The 15,564-nt window shown below is 39.0% G+C and overlaps 1 protein-coding gene across 1 annotated transcript; it reads left to right on the top strand.

Annotated features, from left to right (window-relative positions):
• Positions 1-1,875: 1,875 nt before the first annotated feature.
• DIS3L (DIS3 like exosome 3'-5' exoribonuclease) lies at positions 1,876-15,139 on the top strand. The gene is made up of 16 exons (XM_009995284.1): positions 1,876-2,021; positions 2,636-2,764; positions 3,410-3,545; positions 4,525-4,701; positions 5,612-5,690; positions 6,629-6,808; positions 8,171-8,340; positions 9,204-9,365; positions 10,087-10,334; positions 11,176-11,268; positions 11,896-12,429; positions 12,624-12,778; positions 12,874-13,052; positions 13,363-13,508; positions 14,581-14,752; positions 14,828-15,139. Exons 1-16 carry the CDS (start codon positions 1,978-1,980, stop codon positions 15,137-15,139), a joined length of 2,916 nt encoding a protein of 971 aa, XP_009993586.1. The 5' UTR covers positions 1,876-1,977.
• The last annotated feature ends 425 nt before the right edge of the window (positions 15,140-15,564 follow it).

Here is a 15,564-nt window from a genome sequence, read left to right as displayed (position 1 = left end):
CTCGACGGGGCCAAGCCGTTATCTTGAAGCTGTTGTAAGTCTGCATCTGCCGTGAATTCTGTTAAGTAATTAAATGTAATTGCCTCTCTTATATCTGGCCATTCCAGCCGCGGGAAGACTGCCAGCCTCTGGGATGTCTGGATTTATTGTTGGTTTGTGATTCATAGAGCATCATCTGACCTTTGGTTGATATTTTGGGTTCTTTGTCGTTGTTGTTAAATTGCACAATTTATTTGGTGGAGGACACTGACTGGCAAATAGGTAACACAATATCCAGCCAATATTTAAATTGATCTAATGATTTGCTTACCTAAAGGAAAAGGATGAGAGTTTGAACTTTTTTTTTTTTTTCCCTTCTTTAATTGGCATAGATGTTGACACTTGGTTTAGGTGCCTGTTGCAGCTGAGGGCAGAAGCTTGTGTGGTGTATTACTGCTGTCTAGGGTGTCAGGACTAGTGATAGTTACTGCTCCCTAATGTGCTGCAGTTGGTTATTAATTCCTTAAGGATAAGTTACAGGCACATAGCAGAAAAAGAAGTGTTAACCTCTCTTGCCATGCCTAACTTCCCCTCTTCTGGACTTACATGTAAATTGTGTGTCAGATGAGTGTCAGAATAACTCCTTCTGTAGTTCTGAGTAACTCAGAGGGGAGGTGAACACTTGCTTTCATTCCTGACTCTGCACTGTGTGCTGAGCAAACTTATTTCATGCACCGTGAGAGTCTGCCTGCATAAATGACATTACAGATCCTGGGAATGGTGTGCTCTGCCTGCTTGGAAGTTATTCTGATCTGGATGTGTAGGTTAGGCAAGGATAGTATAATTTGGGCAGGTTGCATAAATCTTCCAGTGACATCCTGCTTTTAATGCTCTTCTGAATTACTAATAAACATTAGATTTCTGGGATGTATTCTGTCATCATCTCTTACACACCTTCAGGGTGAGATGTAGCCATGTTACTCTATGCAGAATTGTGCCTACTGGATTCACACTTCTGGTGATCACAGTTAATACATTGTCCTGTCTCAGCTTCTACAAAATTAGTGAAAATAACCTGACTTGTCAAGATCTATGTAATTTTGTTAGATATAACTTACCAGCACTATGATAAATTCAGCAGTTCAGTGTTCATAATATCACAAGAGGTGAATAGGCATGATAGAAAATACAGTGGAGATCCCCTCCACCCCAAACTTTACTGGGTAATCTTTGAAACATCTAAAACAATTAAATTAATTCTTAGGAACATTTTAAGATGTCATCTGTGATGGGTTGTTTGTGGTATTTTGATGGTGTATTCCTAACAGATGGAGTCTCTTTAGAAATAATTAGTGATTATGGTAGTGGTTTATATTCCAGAGCATCCTCTCTTTGCACTACTACTGCTTTTCTCACCCTTATCTGTATTGTTCTGTGAAAAAATATAGAAAAAGATCCTGCTGGAAATGGAAAGTGTGGAATAGAGAAATGTAAGCAGTGTAGCAGAAGTATCCATAATTGGAATGGAATTCCAAATTTGCATGAAAAGATTTTCTGTGGCAGATGTATAATGTCTTTTTTTTCACATGGAAATAGAGAAAAATAGGACTGTTACTTGGGCTCTTTAAAGGACATCCTTGTCATAATGCAAGTGAATCTTTTTCACTCTTTTGGATAGAACTTGCTCTAAATTTTGGCATCAGTCAGTGCAAAAGAGTTGTCACAAACATTAGTGATTGTACCACAGATTTGTACTATAGGAGTCTTAGTTTTGTTCATCAGAAAAGGTTATGTATATCTTTGAGGATGCACAGTCCTGATTTCCTGGCATCTGAAGGATTTCTTCCAACTGAAAGTTTCAACTTTTACACTCTGAATTCTATTTTAGATGGCAAATTGTTATCGGATGATGTTACACATTATGTTGTCCCTGACTGCAAGGTTGTTCAGGATTACCTGGAGATTCTGGAGTTTCCAGAGCTGAAAGGCATTATCTTCATGCAAACAGCCTGTCAAGCTGTGCAGCATCAAAAAGGACGCAGGTACTTAGCCTATCATAACTTACTTTTAATTTAGGTTGAAGTTAAGATAGTGACTTTGTAAAAAGTATTTTTAAACCCAGTGACCCAGCATCAGCCAACATAGTGTGCTTAATTTAAGTCTTTCACATGTCTCAACGTGATTTTACAGAAGAACTGTGATGGTTTGTAATCCGTGGACATCAATGTCTGTTGTAGTTTTCCCTGGATAGGAACCTTTATCAGCTAACCAGAAGGCTTGTGACAGGAATTGAGGAGACTTTGCAGTAACAATATTTCATATACCACAGCTAGTCGATGGACTCTTTTTTTGTTTGCTGTATTAAAGATTGAGCACATGTCTTTGTGAAGCAATTATTACTCTTACATGGTAATAACGTTACCAGACATTAACCTGTGTGTGGCCATAACGTATATTTAAACATCTGGAGCCTTCACAATGGAAATTAGAAAAGCTTGCTTAGAGATAATGCTTTAGGTTTTATCATCAATTTAACAAATGCTTTTCTTGGTGCATGACAGTGTTCTTCCTTTTTTTCTGCTGCTTTTTTATCTGGAGTTATAATAGCATAATCAAAAGAAAGCACCAGACTATATTTATCTTTTTGATATTCCAGACAGTACAACAAGTTACGGAATCTAGTAAAGGATGCTCGTCATGATTGCGTTGTGTTTGCTAATGAATTCCACCAGCACTCTTACCTGCCAAGGCAGAAGGGAGAATCCATGGAGAAGTGGCAGACCAGGTTTGTTTTCACTTACATAGCACTACTCTGGACAGTGTCATGACATTGTCTTTAGGAACATAACCATGCACTGCAGATGTTCATGCACTTGCTCTGCTTCACTCTGGAACAGTTCACAATAACTGAAAGTCTAGATTCTGCTTTTGTGATGAAGAAAGTGTCAACATTGTTTCCTCAGGAAAATAGACAAAAATGTGCTTAATTACATGCAATAATACTAAAAAGTGCTGGGTCATTTTGAAGTTACACAACATTTTAGAGTGCTTTAGCATAATAAATAGATCACACACACCTTATTGGGCTGTTGAATGTAATGTGTGAGAGCTGCAGACACCATGGCATTGGAGTCCTGGAAGTTCCAACTTGCTTTTTACAAACTTTCGCTCATACGAACCATAAATTACACTGCACTTAGGGCACAGGTGGATGTGCTGGGGAGGAAGCATTTTATTTTCCACTGTTCTCTTGGTGCTTCTGTGTGGCACGTAACATTTTTTGCAGACAGAAGGTTTGTGCAGCTTGGTGTGTATATATCTCAAAAGTATGTGTGTTAAACCAAAATCTAGTTTATACAAAGACTGCAAATGTCTTGCAAGTAGCAAATGAGATATGCCAGAAATCTTACATCAAACTTTGCTTTCCCAGGAGTATTTACAATGCAGCAGTCTGGTATTATAATCACGGCCTGGGTCAGATGCCAGTTGTTATAGTAACAGAAGATGAAGATGCTATCAGGCAGTATGGAAATGAAACAGAAGGAGTGTTTGTGATTTCCTTCAAGGTAACATGCCAGAAAAATAGAAGGCTTCCTTTATGCTGCATCAAAATGATGAAGCAAGTACATTATAGCCCACTGTGTAGTGCAAATTATTTCAGAGTTTACATTTAAGAAAAATTTGATGCTAACTCATGTTGTCATTTATCAAAGAAAGCAGAGATGTCAGTCATGGAATCATAGAATGGTTTGGGTTGGAAGGGGAGCTTAAAGATCATTGTCATGATAAATATAATAAAAAGTGGTGGCAGTGAGCAAACCAGAGAACTGGAAGAAAAAACCCAGCAGCTCTAAAGATATAGGTCATATTTCTTATGAGCCGTTTTCATTGTTTTCCTTGTTTTTAAAGATCATTGATAAACAATGATCAGGTACCTCAGCCAGGTGTCTAAATCTTAGTGCAGTCTATAACCAGCTAAAGCCTAAATATCCATCAGCATTATTCTGCCAGTTTAGCCTTTATTATTTAGGATACAGTGATGCATGAAGAGATACTTAATTCTTCATGGAGGTTTATGTTTAGCTAGGAAACTATGTTGGTTAAAAATGGGACTAAAGAGATTTACCTTAAAGCTATACAGAAATGATACTTGTTTTTTTTAATTGCTATGAGGCAATGGAAGGTGGTCCAAATGTAGCATACAAAGTGATGAAAAGTATGAAAATAATAGTGGGTTGCCAGTTTGATGGATCTCCTGTGGCATTTGACAAAATGTATGTAGCCCGGATGGAGTATAGCAGTAAAAGTTGGCTAATCTCTACCTTAGGTGCTGTCCTAACAATCTTATTCCTTTTGTTGTATTTAGCAAAGGATTTAGGCTGAATCTGGAACAAATCTGTGGGGCTTAGAGCAGACACATCATTACCCTTGGAAGTGCTGTTTGAGATGAGCATAGGAGAGTGCTCCTGTCCATTTTGGGCTTTCTAAATTCATTATTAAATGACCTCACAGTACTTTCCTGTTTGTTTGTTTCTGTACATACAGAATTACTTGGATAACTTCTGGCCTGACTTAAAGGCTGCTCATGAACTCTATGACTCTATACTTCAAGCTCGGCGTGAACGGGAGAGTGAAAGCCAAGAAAACAAAGGCAAAGAGTATCCTGAACACTTACCTATGGAAATACTGGAGGCTGGGATCAAATCTGGAAGATACATACAGGTAATGTACTATATAGAGAGCAGACAGAAAAAGCAGCTTTGTACATGGTCCCTTTAGTTCCCTGAATTAGACTGAGTAGATAAGGAAATATTGGTAGAGTGGGAAGAGGGAAAGAAAACAAAAAAGCAAGAGTAAGAGGATAGAAAGGATTAGGAGTCTTAAAATATTTCCTCTACTTGATGTTGTGAACACAGACATGGGTTTTTTTCTCTTGAAGAAGGAAAACAAGGATTTGTTATTTAGGATCTTAAATTTGCTATGGATTTCTCTTCAGGTTGATATGTGATATACCTGTAAATCAAGAAACGAGGTGTGATATGAAATAGCTGGGTATCATTCTTAAATATAAATAATGCTGCACAAGGGCAGAATTTCTTACTTCATTTGCACAGAGGTCCCTCAGTCTTTGAAATAATTTTATGGTTTTATGGCTGTTCAGGGCCTTAGTATTGATTGTTGGTGGAGAAATGTCCTTCTCTTAAAAATAATTTAAAGAATTAGAGGTAGTAATTTCTTCCGCTCCTGACAATTTCAGCAGTGAGGCAAGACTAGAACATGAACAGAAAGACTGAGGGTTTTCTTGTAGAAATAACTCCAGACTCCATATTAAGGTGGGCAGCAAAAGTAATCTTGCACTGCCTGTGCTTGAATAAAAGGATCTTCACCAATTTACACTTAAATTGAGCATTTAAGGGAACTTACCATTCTTTTCCAGAAGCGAGTGCTTGAAGTTCTGCACTGTACATTCTTCCCCTTTAGAGAGAAGTTATGTTCAAAATAACCTACATATCAGTAAAAACTACTAATTTGTCTAAAAATAATCATAAACCCAAAAATTCTGTACTTGAAACTAAGCTATTTAGAGGTGTGACTGTTTCATTCTTTTCATGGGTTTGTTATTTTCTTTTAGGGGACTCTGAATGTCAATAAGCATAGAGCACAGCTGGAAGCTTTTGTTCGACTTCAGGGATTTGGCAACAAAGAAACAGGTGAAAGACAATGAGAAGATTCACTCAGTGATTTTTTGACACTGTCTGCTCTTCTCACATGAAGCCACGTGGCCATGTGTGTGTAGCTGTTCAGTGAGTAAACAAGATGCAAGCTGAGGTTCTCCAATGCTTGGGGTTATTTTCATAGGCCAGGAAGGAGGCTGAAGATTAACCCAGAGTGGCCTCCATGAGAAAGCAATACCCTGTATGTCCTGCCTCTTTCTTAATGCCTTTGGCCATGTTCTGGACCATTTTCCTGCTAACAGGTTTCCCTAGACCTTTTCTGAAGTTTACTCAGAACAGAACTTGTTTGATTGAAACAACTGTTTGTGTAGGTGTTGGCAGGAGTAGGAATCTGGTCATTGTGAACACAATAGGAAAAATGCCTTATGGCTCAGATTGGAATACAGTGTTGCCTTTCTGGTCTGAGTTAGTAATAAATACCTTTGAAGGAACAGCCCATTATCCTTGCACAGATACATTATCCCAGCTTTCACCATAAGTACTGTCAAATGTTCCTGTGACAGACTCTGCAGTCAAACCACTTCCAATATACTATTCCTTTTTTTAAAATGTGTTTCATTCTGGACCCTGCTCCAGTCCTGTTGCAGTTTCCACAATTTAACTGTTTTGTGTGTTTTTAAAGCTGCTGCTGCCTAAGAATAATGAACTCATCTTAGACTATGGTGATTTTTATCCAAGAGTTCAATTACAGAATTGCTTAGTATCTCCTTAAAAAAAAAAAAAACAAAAACAAACTAAAATGAGGGAAAGTTTTTCATTTTCTTGCAGTATTAATAAATTGCCAATAGTCCTTTTTGGAAGAAATCACATTGAAAATGTAATTTTCTCTTTATTTCAGCAGAATGCTGCCATGAGTGGAGGGATTTGAATTTTTTCTTAGTTTATGGTTCTATTTCTTTTTGTTTTAAATGTAGAACTTCAAAGTGACATCCTTATTTATGGGGCCAGAGCCCGAAACCGCGCGATCCACGGCGACGTGGTTGCTGTTGAGTTACTGCCTTGGCAGGACTGGAAGGGAAGGACTGTTGCTCTTTGTGAAAATGAGACTGAGGATAAAGCACCAGCAGACACCACAGGGGACCCCATGCCCACAGGTAATGTAAATAATAGAATCATCAAGGTTGGAAGAGACCTTCAAGATCATCAGTTCCTACTGTCTGCCCTACAACTTCTAACCACTAAACCATCTCCTGAAGCACCACATCCACCTGTTTTTTGAACACCTTCAGGGATGGGGCCTCCTCACCTCCCTGGGCAGCCTGTTCCAAGGCCTTACCACTCTTGCTGTGAAGAAATTGTTCTTAATTTCCTCTTGTCCTATCAGGTCACTAGGGAGAAGAGGCCAACACCCACCCCACTACAACTCCTTTCAGGTAGTTGTAGAGAGCAATGAAGTCTCCCCTCAGTCTCTTCTTCAGACTGAACAGCCCCAGCTCCCTTAGCCTCTCCTCACAAGACCTGTTCTCCAGACCCCTCCTCTGCCAGTAGATAGCCTGACACAATGTTTGGTTAAGATCACCCCACTTCTTTGATCCATGCTGTGTTGTACTCATCATTACATTGTCCCTTCCCTTGATATCTGTGATTGTCACATTTTTTGCACCATAGTAAATCTGAAGTGATTATTCCAAATTAAAACATACTAACATATCCCAACAAGGAAGAGACGAGATTCTTTGTATATGGAAAAGACCCCACCCCCCCCTTTTTTTTTTCCTTTTTATTTTCATTCACAGAAATAGCTGGATTCTTGTAGTTACCTTCCTAAAATACTGAGTTTGGAATACTTCCTACCCAAATGCTGTGACCTCTCACAGCTCTGCAAGAGACAAACTGCCATTCTAATACAGGCCAACTTAGCAGAGGGTACACTCAAGTCCCCCACTATCACTGTTGATGGTACAGAAAGATAACAGCATCCTTTTCATTACTTGCTGACAAATAATGTTCAAAATTTAAAATTATGTGAAGAATTACATTACAATGTGACAGGTGTACCATGGGAACTTAAGAGTCTTACTTGAAAATACTGCTATATCTTAAAAGTTCGCTGAGATCAGTTAGACTTTTTAGTAGGTTCATTCTCTTCCTGCAAGAAAATGCTGTTTGATTTTGATCTTGCTTATTAAAAATGTTGTGTATTTTTTACTAGAATTGGCTGCATTTCCATAGTAGTGAAAATCTCTCTGAATAATTGATGTAACATATCAATTCAGATTATACAATGAGTTAGTCTCCACATAAATAAAAGCTCATTAAAATCTGCCTGTGCCAACAATAATTTATAACAAACTTGTATTGTTGTCTGCATACCATATGGTCTTAGCAATTGTCATACAGATTTCTGGACACATTAATTCATATTACAAAGCAGTGAATCTCTACCTCCCACATATTTTCTTTCATGTTCCTGTTTAACTGGTTAATTTACAGCCAACAATGTTCCTTATTAAAAGGTAAAGTCGTTGGAATAATTCAAAGGAACTGGAGGGATTATGTGGTCACATTCCCCTCTAAAGAAGAAAGCCCTTCCCAAGGCAGAAATGCTCAGAAAATCCTTGTTACACCTTGGGATTACCGAATTCCCAAAATCCGGATCAGTACCCAGCAAGCTGAAGCATTACAGGTAATTTGAGAGAAGTATTTCTCTTCTCTGTGCTCCTACCAAATTGTGCAGGTGTTATATGTGGTAATGATGTTTTTCTTGGCAAAAAAACCAGACAGCTAAAACTATTAATAAAGTTAAGTCTGTGAGAGCAGATCAAGTTCTGCCTTGAAGGAATATGTTCAGTTCCTGGCAAAACTGTATCACTTTGAGGTAATAAAACTTAGTTCTGAATTTGGGCCACAGTCCAGGTACCCTGAGCATTAATAGAAAACTCGCTTTGCTTTTTTCTGCTAAATTAAGGTTTGTATTAGGGGTATAAATTGTAATAGCCCATGTGGCTGTGTTGGATCGATGGCTATATATAACTTTGAGAGAGTACCAAGGAGAGCTTTTCAGCAAATAGTGAATTGTGATGATTCACCTGCCATTGCTGGAGAAAGAAGAAACATGGTTTTGTTCACTCCTGGCCACTTTTACCTTGTAATGTTACGTACTTCTTCACAGCCAAGAAGTAAATTCCAGATTTTTCTGATACATTAATATTTGTGTACATCTCGGGTTTGCTTTTACTCTTCGTACTAGAGATTCTCTATATAAATGACCCCCAAACGGATCTTTGATCAGGAAATAAACATAATTCTCAGTATTTTATAGAATCATAGAATGGCTTGGGTTGGAAGAGACCTTGAAGATCATCTAGTTCCAACCCCTCTGCATGGGCAGGGACAATATTTGTTTTGATGTTTCTCATTGTGGGTTTCTTTTTCCTTTCTATAAAGTTTTGGGAGTTGCCAGACTCTTTGGATGGCCCCTGAAGGAGTATTTCTGTTGATGGCTTGTCAGGAGCAGATGGCTGTTCTAACACAATTGTCTTGCTGCAGGACTATAGAGTTGTTGTGCGTATTGATTCTTGGGAATCAAGTTCTTTATATCCAAATGGACACTTCGTGAGAGTTCTAGGAAGAATTGGAGATCTTGAGGGGGAAATTGCAGCTATTCTGGTGGAGAACAGCATCTGTGTTGCCCCTTTCTCAGAAATCCAGGTTAGTCTTTCTGATTAGATACATTTTCTGTTTATTTCCAAGGTCTTGTTTCTCAAGGAGCAGGACCCTCCTACAGGTGAATGACTTAGTTGCTAGCAGGTGTTTGAAAGCTGAAAATTATTTCTAGGTTATTTTTCTGGGGTTAATTTTGGATCAGTGGTTCTACAGATAGCACAAATTTTCAAGTCAAGAGTGATTTGAGGATATTTTCCATGAGGAGAAGGTTCCAAACTTCTCCTTCTAATACAAGGTAGACTTTTAAGGTATTACTGGCTCTAATATGTGTTTATGGTACTGATTGTAAAGGCCCAGACCTACTGAAATAATTGTCTTGAATCCTTTTGTCTTCAGCCAGGAGAGAAACTGCCTTTCATAGATAAGTATTTTGATTGTACCTATAATTAACTGTAAGAAAAAGAAGTAAAAACCCAGTATATAGTGGTAATGTTTGCCAGGGCTGCATTATCACCACAATAATATCAGTTGATAATAATATGCATAGTATTCTTTTCAGTTCTCTTTCATACTTGCTGTGAAGTAAATGTAATGGACTGACTTGGGAACTGCAGGGAAAGAAGAATTTGTCCAGGATGGAAGAGAACACAAAAGATTTAATGGCATAGAAAAGGAAAAACTTAATTCAATCTAATTTGTTGCTTTTTTTTTTTTTTTTTAGAAAAAAAGATAAAATTGTATGTTCATCCCTCATGTTTTTGTACAGATGAGTGAAATGCCCGTGAGTTCTTCAAAGAATCCATGGAAAGTGGATCCAGAGGAGGAAAAGAACCGTCTTGACTTGAGAGACACACACTTGATCTTTAGCATCGACCCAAAAGGCTGCCAGGACGTGGATGACGCGCTCTCCATTAGAGCTCTGCCCAATGGGAACCTGGAGTTAGGTGTCCACATTGCAGATGTGACCCATTTTGTGGCAGCAAATTCTTACACTGATGTTGAGGCCAGAGCAAGGTAAATTGTTTTCTAAAAATTTGAAAATTTAGGGAATATAGAATTTTATGATGCTACCTTATGGAAATGTTGAGAAACATTGGAAGGAAGGAAATTTTCTTCTTTCCTTTCATGGAAACAGCTTATTGAAACAAATATGTTCCTAATGGTATTCTACTTGTACCTGGATAGAATAGGCCTGCTGGGGAAGAAACTGCTTTCTGACCTCCTGCTTCACCCTTTTACTATGAAATTGCCCTTTTCCACAAAGTTAGAATTTAACTTTATATTTCCCTAAACGCTTCTTGTCTGCTTTATAGTTTAGTTTAACATTTGTGATTTGAAGTATTTATAAACCAGTTGTTGCAATCCAAGTAGGATGAATCTTCACACAGAACATAGCACACCCTTACATTAATTTAATTCCATTCATTTTTGTGTTTTAATATGCCAAATATTCTGCTCTTTTTTTTCTGTTATTGCCAGTGTTTTGATCTTTAGCTGCTGAATCACTTTATGAAATGTATTCTTTGTAGAAGCAAATATAACCTGTATAGCCAGCAGAGATGTTTGGTATAGCCCTTAAATAACCTCTTCTCATTTGAGCATGTTTTGTACAGCCCTAGTTCTGGCCTTAAAGGCAGTTGAAGAAACCAGGGAAGGCAAAATGAGGCTTGTACAAATAAGTTATTCAAATAATTTTACTGTGGTGTTTCACACGTGTGGGTTCTGTCAGAATAACCTTTTAAAATCCTGCTGTGGGTCTTGTTTTGCTGAAGTAATGCTAATAGCACAAACTTCCTGGGAGATACACACTAGGATGTCCTTGTGAGAAGACCAGTAAATGTGTTGTATTCCTCAGGGCAACAACTTACTATTTAGCAGATCGTCGGTACGACATGCTGCCCTCTGTCCTGAGCGCTGACATCTGCTCCCTTCTGAGCGGGGTTGATAGGTAAGATGCTCTGTAGTGGCTTCTTGTACACTCCTTGTGGAATTACTTGGTACTATTTGTAAAAGAAGTAGTAGAGTCCCAAAAAGCTCAAATACATGGCACAAATGTATGGCACAATGACTCTCATCCTCCAGTAAGGTTTTCCCCTCCCCTTATCAGTTTGCCATGCCCCTGTGTGAATGTTCAGGGATTTCTTTATTGTCCTGTTCCTCAAAGGTGCTGTTACCCCATTTTATGGCATTAGCCAGCTGGCTGCAGGCATGGAAGAGAAGTTCTTTGTGGATACATCCAAGTAATAAAATAAAAATTAGTAACTATTGCAGTGTAGCTGTGCTTTAAAATAGATGTGGCCTTATGTCTTAGAGGCACTCTGCCACAACAGGTGGATTGAAAACAGTGCTGATGTCATTGGGCCTCGTTTATGAGACTGTGATACACAAGACTGAAAGACAAGTGCATGAATTAGTGTCATTGCTGAGCACTGCTTTGTTTTATGAAGAAAAAGATGTTTCCAGTAAAAAACAAAACAACAGAATGAAACCTGTAGAAGTATAACAGTTGGATGTGTTTGAAGGAATGGTTTAAGTCAAGCAGAAGTATGTATAGAATGGTGGTTTTGTCTTTCAGATATGCTGTGAGTGTCTTGTGGGAACTAGAAAAGGAGTCCTATGAAACACTGCATGTCTGCTACAAGAGAACCATCATTCGATCTGCCTACAAGCTGGTGTATGAAGCAGCACAGGGATTATTAGATGGAGACGCAAGTGTTGTGGATGATATCCTGGAATTGAAAGACTTGGATGAAAGAACTAGAGAAAAGAAGTTGGCCGAGCTGGTCTGGGCAATATCAAAGCTCACTGATGTGGCACGACACGTCAGAGCCAGGCGGGACAGCTGTGGTGCTCTGGAGCTGGAAGGGGTGGAAATCCGAGTGCAGCTGGATGATAAAAATAACATCCATGATCTCATCCCCAAGCAGCCGCTGGAAGTGCATGAGACTGTGGCAGAATGTATGATTCTTGCCAACCACTGGGTGGCAAAAAAGATCTCGGAAAATTTTCCTCATCAAGCTTTGTTGCGTCAGCACCCCCCCCCGCGGCAGGAATTCTTTACTGAACTTCGGGAATGTGCCAGTGCCAAAGGTTTCTCAATGGACACACGGTATCTTTTAGTACTTCTCTTAAGCACTTTAATTATAAATTGAAGCAACTGTTTGGCTGTGTTATTATCACAAAACATTACAGTAACTATTGATGACTTTTTTTTTAATGTGCTTTTTTGTGCTATTTTTAACTATAAGCTGTTAATGATCAGGGAAAGCATAATTTTCTCCATAATTAACACTTTTTTGACAGGTCTAACAAAGCACTGGCTGAGTCTCTGGATAAAGCAAATGACCCATTGGATCCAATTGTAAATAAACTGTTGCGATCTATGGCCACTCATGCCATGTCTAATGCCTTGTACTTCTCCACTGGCTCTTGCCCTGAGGAAGAGTTCCATCATTATGGTATCTTGTCATTTCATTTTTTATGCTATTCCTGTTTTTTCTGGACTGTTGTGGGGAGGCAGTTGAGTGCTTAACACTACTTGTTTTATTCATAGGACTTGCCTTGGACAAGTACACACATTTCACTTCTCCAATTAGAAGATATGCTGATATTCTTGTCCACAGACTCTTGATGGCAGCGACTCTGAAGGAAACTAAAGGAGATGTGAAGGATTATGTATTCAGTAATAAGGATCTTCAGGAGTTGTGCAAACACATTAATAACAGAAACCGGGTAAGATGGGTGGTTGTGTCTCCATGCATTTATCAGGCCAGACTGCAGCTTTTGGGTACTACAATGACATAATATAACTTCAGTTTTATTACTTATAATGCTTTTGGGGTTTTTGACTTAAGTAGCAGGTTTTTTTCAGAGAGTGTTAGTAAAAGTGACTTCATCTGTACTACATGCAGGACTTCCTTTCAGATGTAGTTTTTCTAGGGGATGCGTAAGGGAGTAAGTAGTGGGAAAAAGAACTATGGAAATCAAAGCCAAATATTTATTTAGGTGGTTTTGTCTTCTCTTTTTGTGGGGGTGCTTGCAGGCAGCCCAGCGTGCTCAAAAACAGTCTACTGAACTCTTCCAGTGCATGTACTTCAAAGACAAAACCCCAGAAGCAGATGAGCGCTGCGTAGCAGACGGTGTCATTTACTCGATTCGAACCAATGGGGTGTTGGTCTTTGTACCAAGGTGAGTTGATCAGAGCTTGGACTGAATGGGGAAAATAAGGCCTAAATGTGCCTAGAACACCATGAGGACATCTGGCCTGGTGTTGACTGTGGTTTAGATTTTTGTTGTAAATCATAAGTGGTGCTTTTCTATGAGTTGAGTCAACAGGAGTTGCTGTGAGGCAAGGTTGAGGCTGTGCTGCACACTACCTATTTATTTCAAAACATTAAAAGGCCATTTTTTGCCCAGGCAGCTTCTAGGGCAGAACAATAACTGGAATATTTCCCCCCCCATTTTTCGTTGTGTTTTTTTTTTTCCAACAAAAGCCTCACGTTAAGACTTGGCCAGCTCTTCAAGACAGAACTACCTTTCCTCTCCCTTACTGGGCCTCGATATTTTGGATTAATGTGTTTTTGCATTACTGGTAGGAAAGTTGTTACCCAGGCAGCTTAACAGGTACAAGAAGTGTAGGTGTTAAGAACTTTCCTGGAAAAAAAAAAAATTAAACAAAAGCCAAAGATCATTCTACAGGGGTGTTAGGTAAAGCAGACCTTTACATGAATGCCCTGGACTTCCACAGATCCAGCCAGGGGCTGCTAGATCCTGGCCAGAGACTGAGCTTGGATATAAACCCAGCTTGCTGTAGGCCTGATGTCTCTAGCATTCCAGATGGCTCAGCTTGGATGCATGGATGAAGCACCAGAACTCACCCAACCATGAAGGGCTCCTTCCAGAGAAACCTGAGTAAATGCACTGCTGGACTTGTAACTTCTTTTAATGGAGAACTGTTTCCTCACTGTGCTGTCTGGAATAACCTGTAATGCTGCTCTCCTTCCATTATCAGACCATTCCAGGCTCCACCCAACACACAAGATAAACAATCACCAACTGTGACTTTTGAAACACTTCAGCCACTGTCTTCATGTCTTTTGTATACTCTAGGGGTTTCTTCATTGTCCCTGAAGCAGGATTATCACACTACAGTGCTTGTTATGTTGCTTTTATATAATCCTAGTTGGTTTCAAAATTAAGAAAACTGATAAGGGTGAAAATAGTTAAATCAGTTTCTGTCTACTTATCTGCTTTTCTGTAGATACGGAATCAAAGGTGCTGCCTATATGAAGAACAAAGAAGGCTTAGTCGTCTGTCAGTGTCATGGGAGCTTTGAGTGGAAACCTGGATCACTTCATCGCTCTCAGAACAGAATTACTTCCACTGCAACCACAGGAGAATCAGTAACATTGAGACTTTTCGATCATGTTACAGTGAGTATTTAATCTGAAGGAAGTAAAAGGAAATAGCACCATCAGAAAGATAATAATTTGTGTCTTGCTTTTAAGGTGAAAATACTTGTGCAGGCTTCCCGCTGCCACGCTGATACCATCAAGCTTGAAATAATCAGGAATGCACCGTACCAGACTCCAGACACAGAGGCTTCCCAGAAGAATTTCCATGTGGTGAAATCTGACTTAGTCAAAGAAGTCAGTCAGTCTGCAGAAGCAGCCCAGCGTGCCCAAGAAAAAGCAAGAGTTGAAGTCATAGATGAAGACTATCAGAAGTACTGCCAGACCAAGGGAGCCAGCTTGTACCAGCTGCTGGAGGAGATCAGGGATTTGGCTCTATTAGATGTTTCAGCTGAGATTAGAACTTGAGCTATAACTGAGGAACAGCTGCTTGATGTTCTGCTTCTATTCACTTTGTATCATTGTTGTTTGTTTGTTGTTTTTTTTTAAAAAAGTCTATTTAAATATTCAAGAATCCTTTTAATAAGAAACTAAATGTCTATTTTGAATAAGAATTATTTTTCTCATTATGAACGTGTACGGGTTTTTAAAATATTTTATACATGATAAATGTCATCTTCCAGACTGAAGAGAGTATGGTTCATTCTTTTAACTATAATAAGTTCTTAAACCCTAAGTATTTCCTACACCTGTTGGCTGTATTCCACTACAGTTCAGTGCATGGAACTCATCACTACAAAAACACAAAAAGCTAACTCTTCACACTAACTTGGAATAGTCCATGTTCACTGCAATCCTCCAGCTGCACATCTGGCATAAAGTAACACCTACTG

This window comes from Chaetura pelagica, unplaced genomic scaffold, assembly GCF_000747805.2.
Source record: "Chaetura pelagica isolate M959 unplaced genomic scaffold, ChaPel_1.0 scaffold453, whole genome shotgun sequence".
In the NCBI taxonomy this organism is placed as follows: domain Eukaryota; kingdom Metazoa; phylum Chordata; class Aves; order Apodiformes; family Apodidae; genus Chaetura; species Chaetura pelagica.
This window is presented reverse-complemented; position numbering and strand designations above follow the sequence as displayed.

Coding starts and splice junctions, on each gene's coding strand:
- DIS3L (XM_009995284.1), top strand. CDS start 1,978: ATGCAAACAGCCTGTCAAGCTGTGCAGCATCAAAAAGGACGCAG. Junction 5,691..6,628: donor ATTTGGCAACAAAGAAACAG/GTGAAAGACAAT, acceptor TTTTAAATGTAG/AACTTCAAAGTGACATCCTT. Junction 6,809..8,170: donor AGGGGACCCCATGCCCACAG/GTAATGTAAATA, acceptor CCTTATTAAAAG/GTAAAGTCGTTGGAATAATT.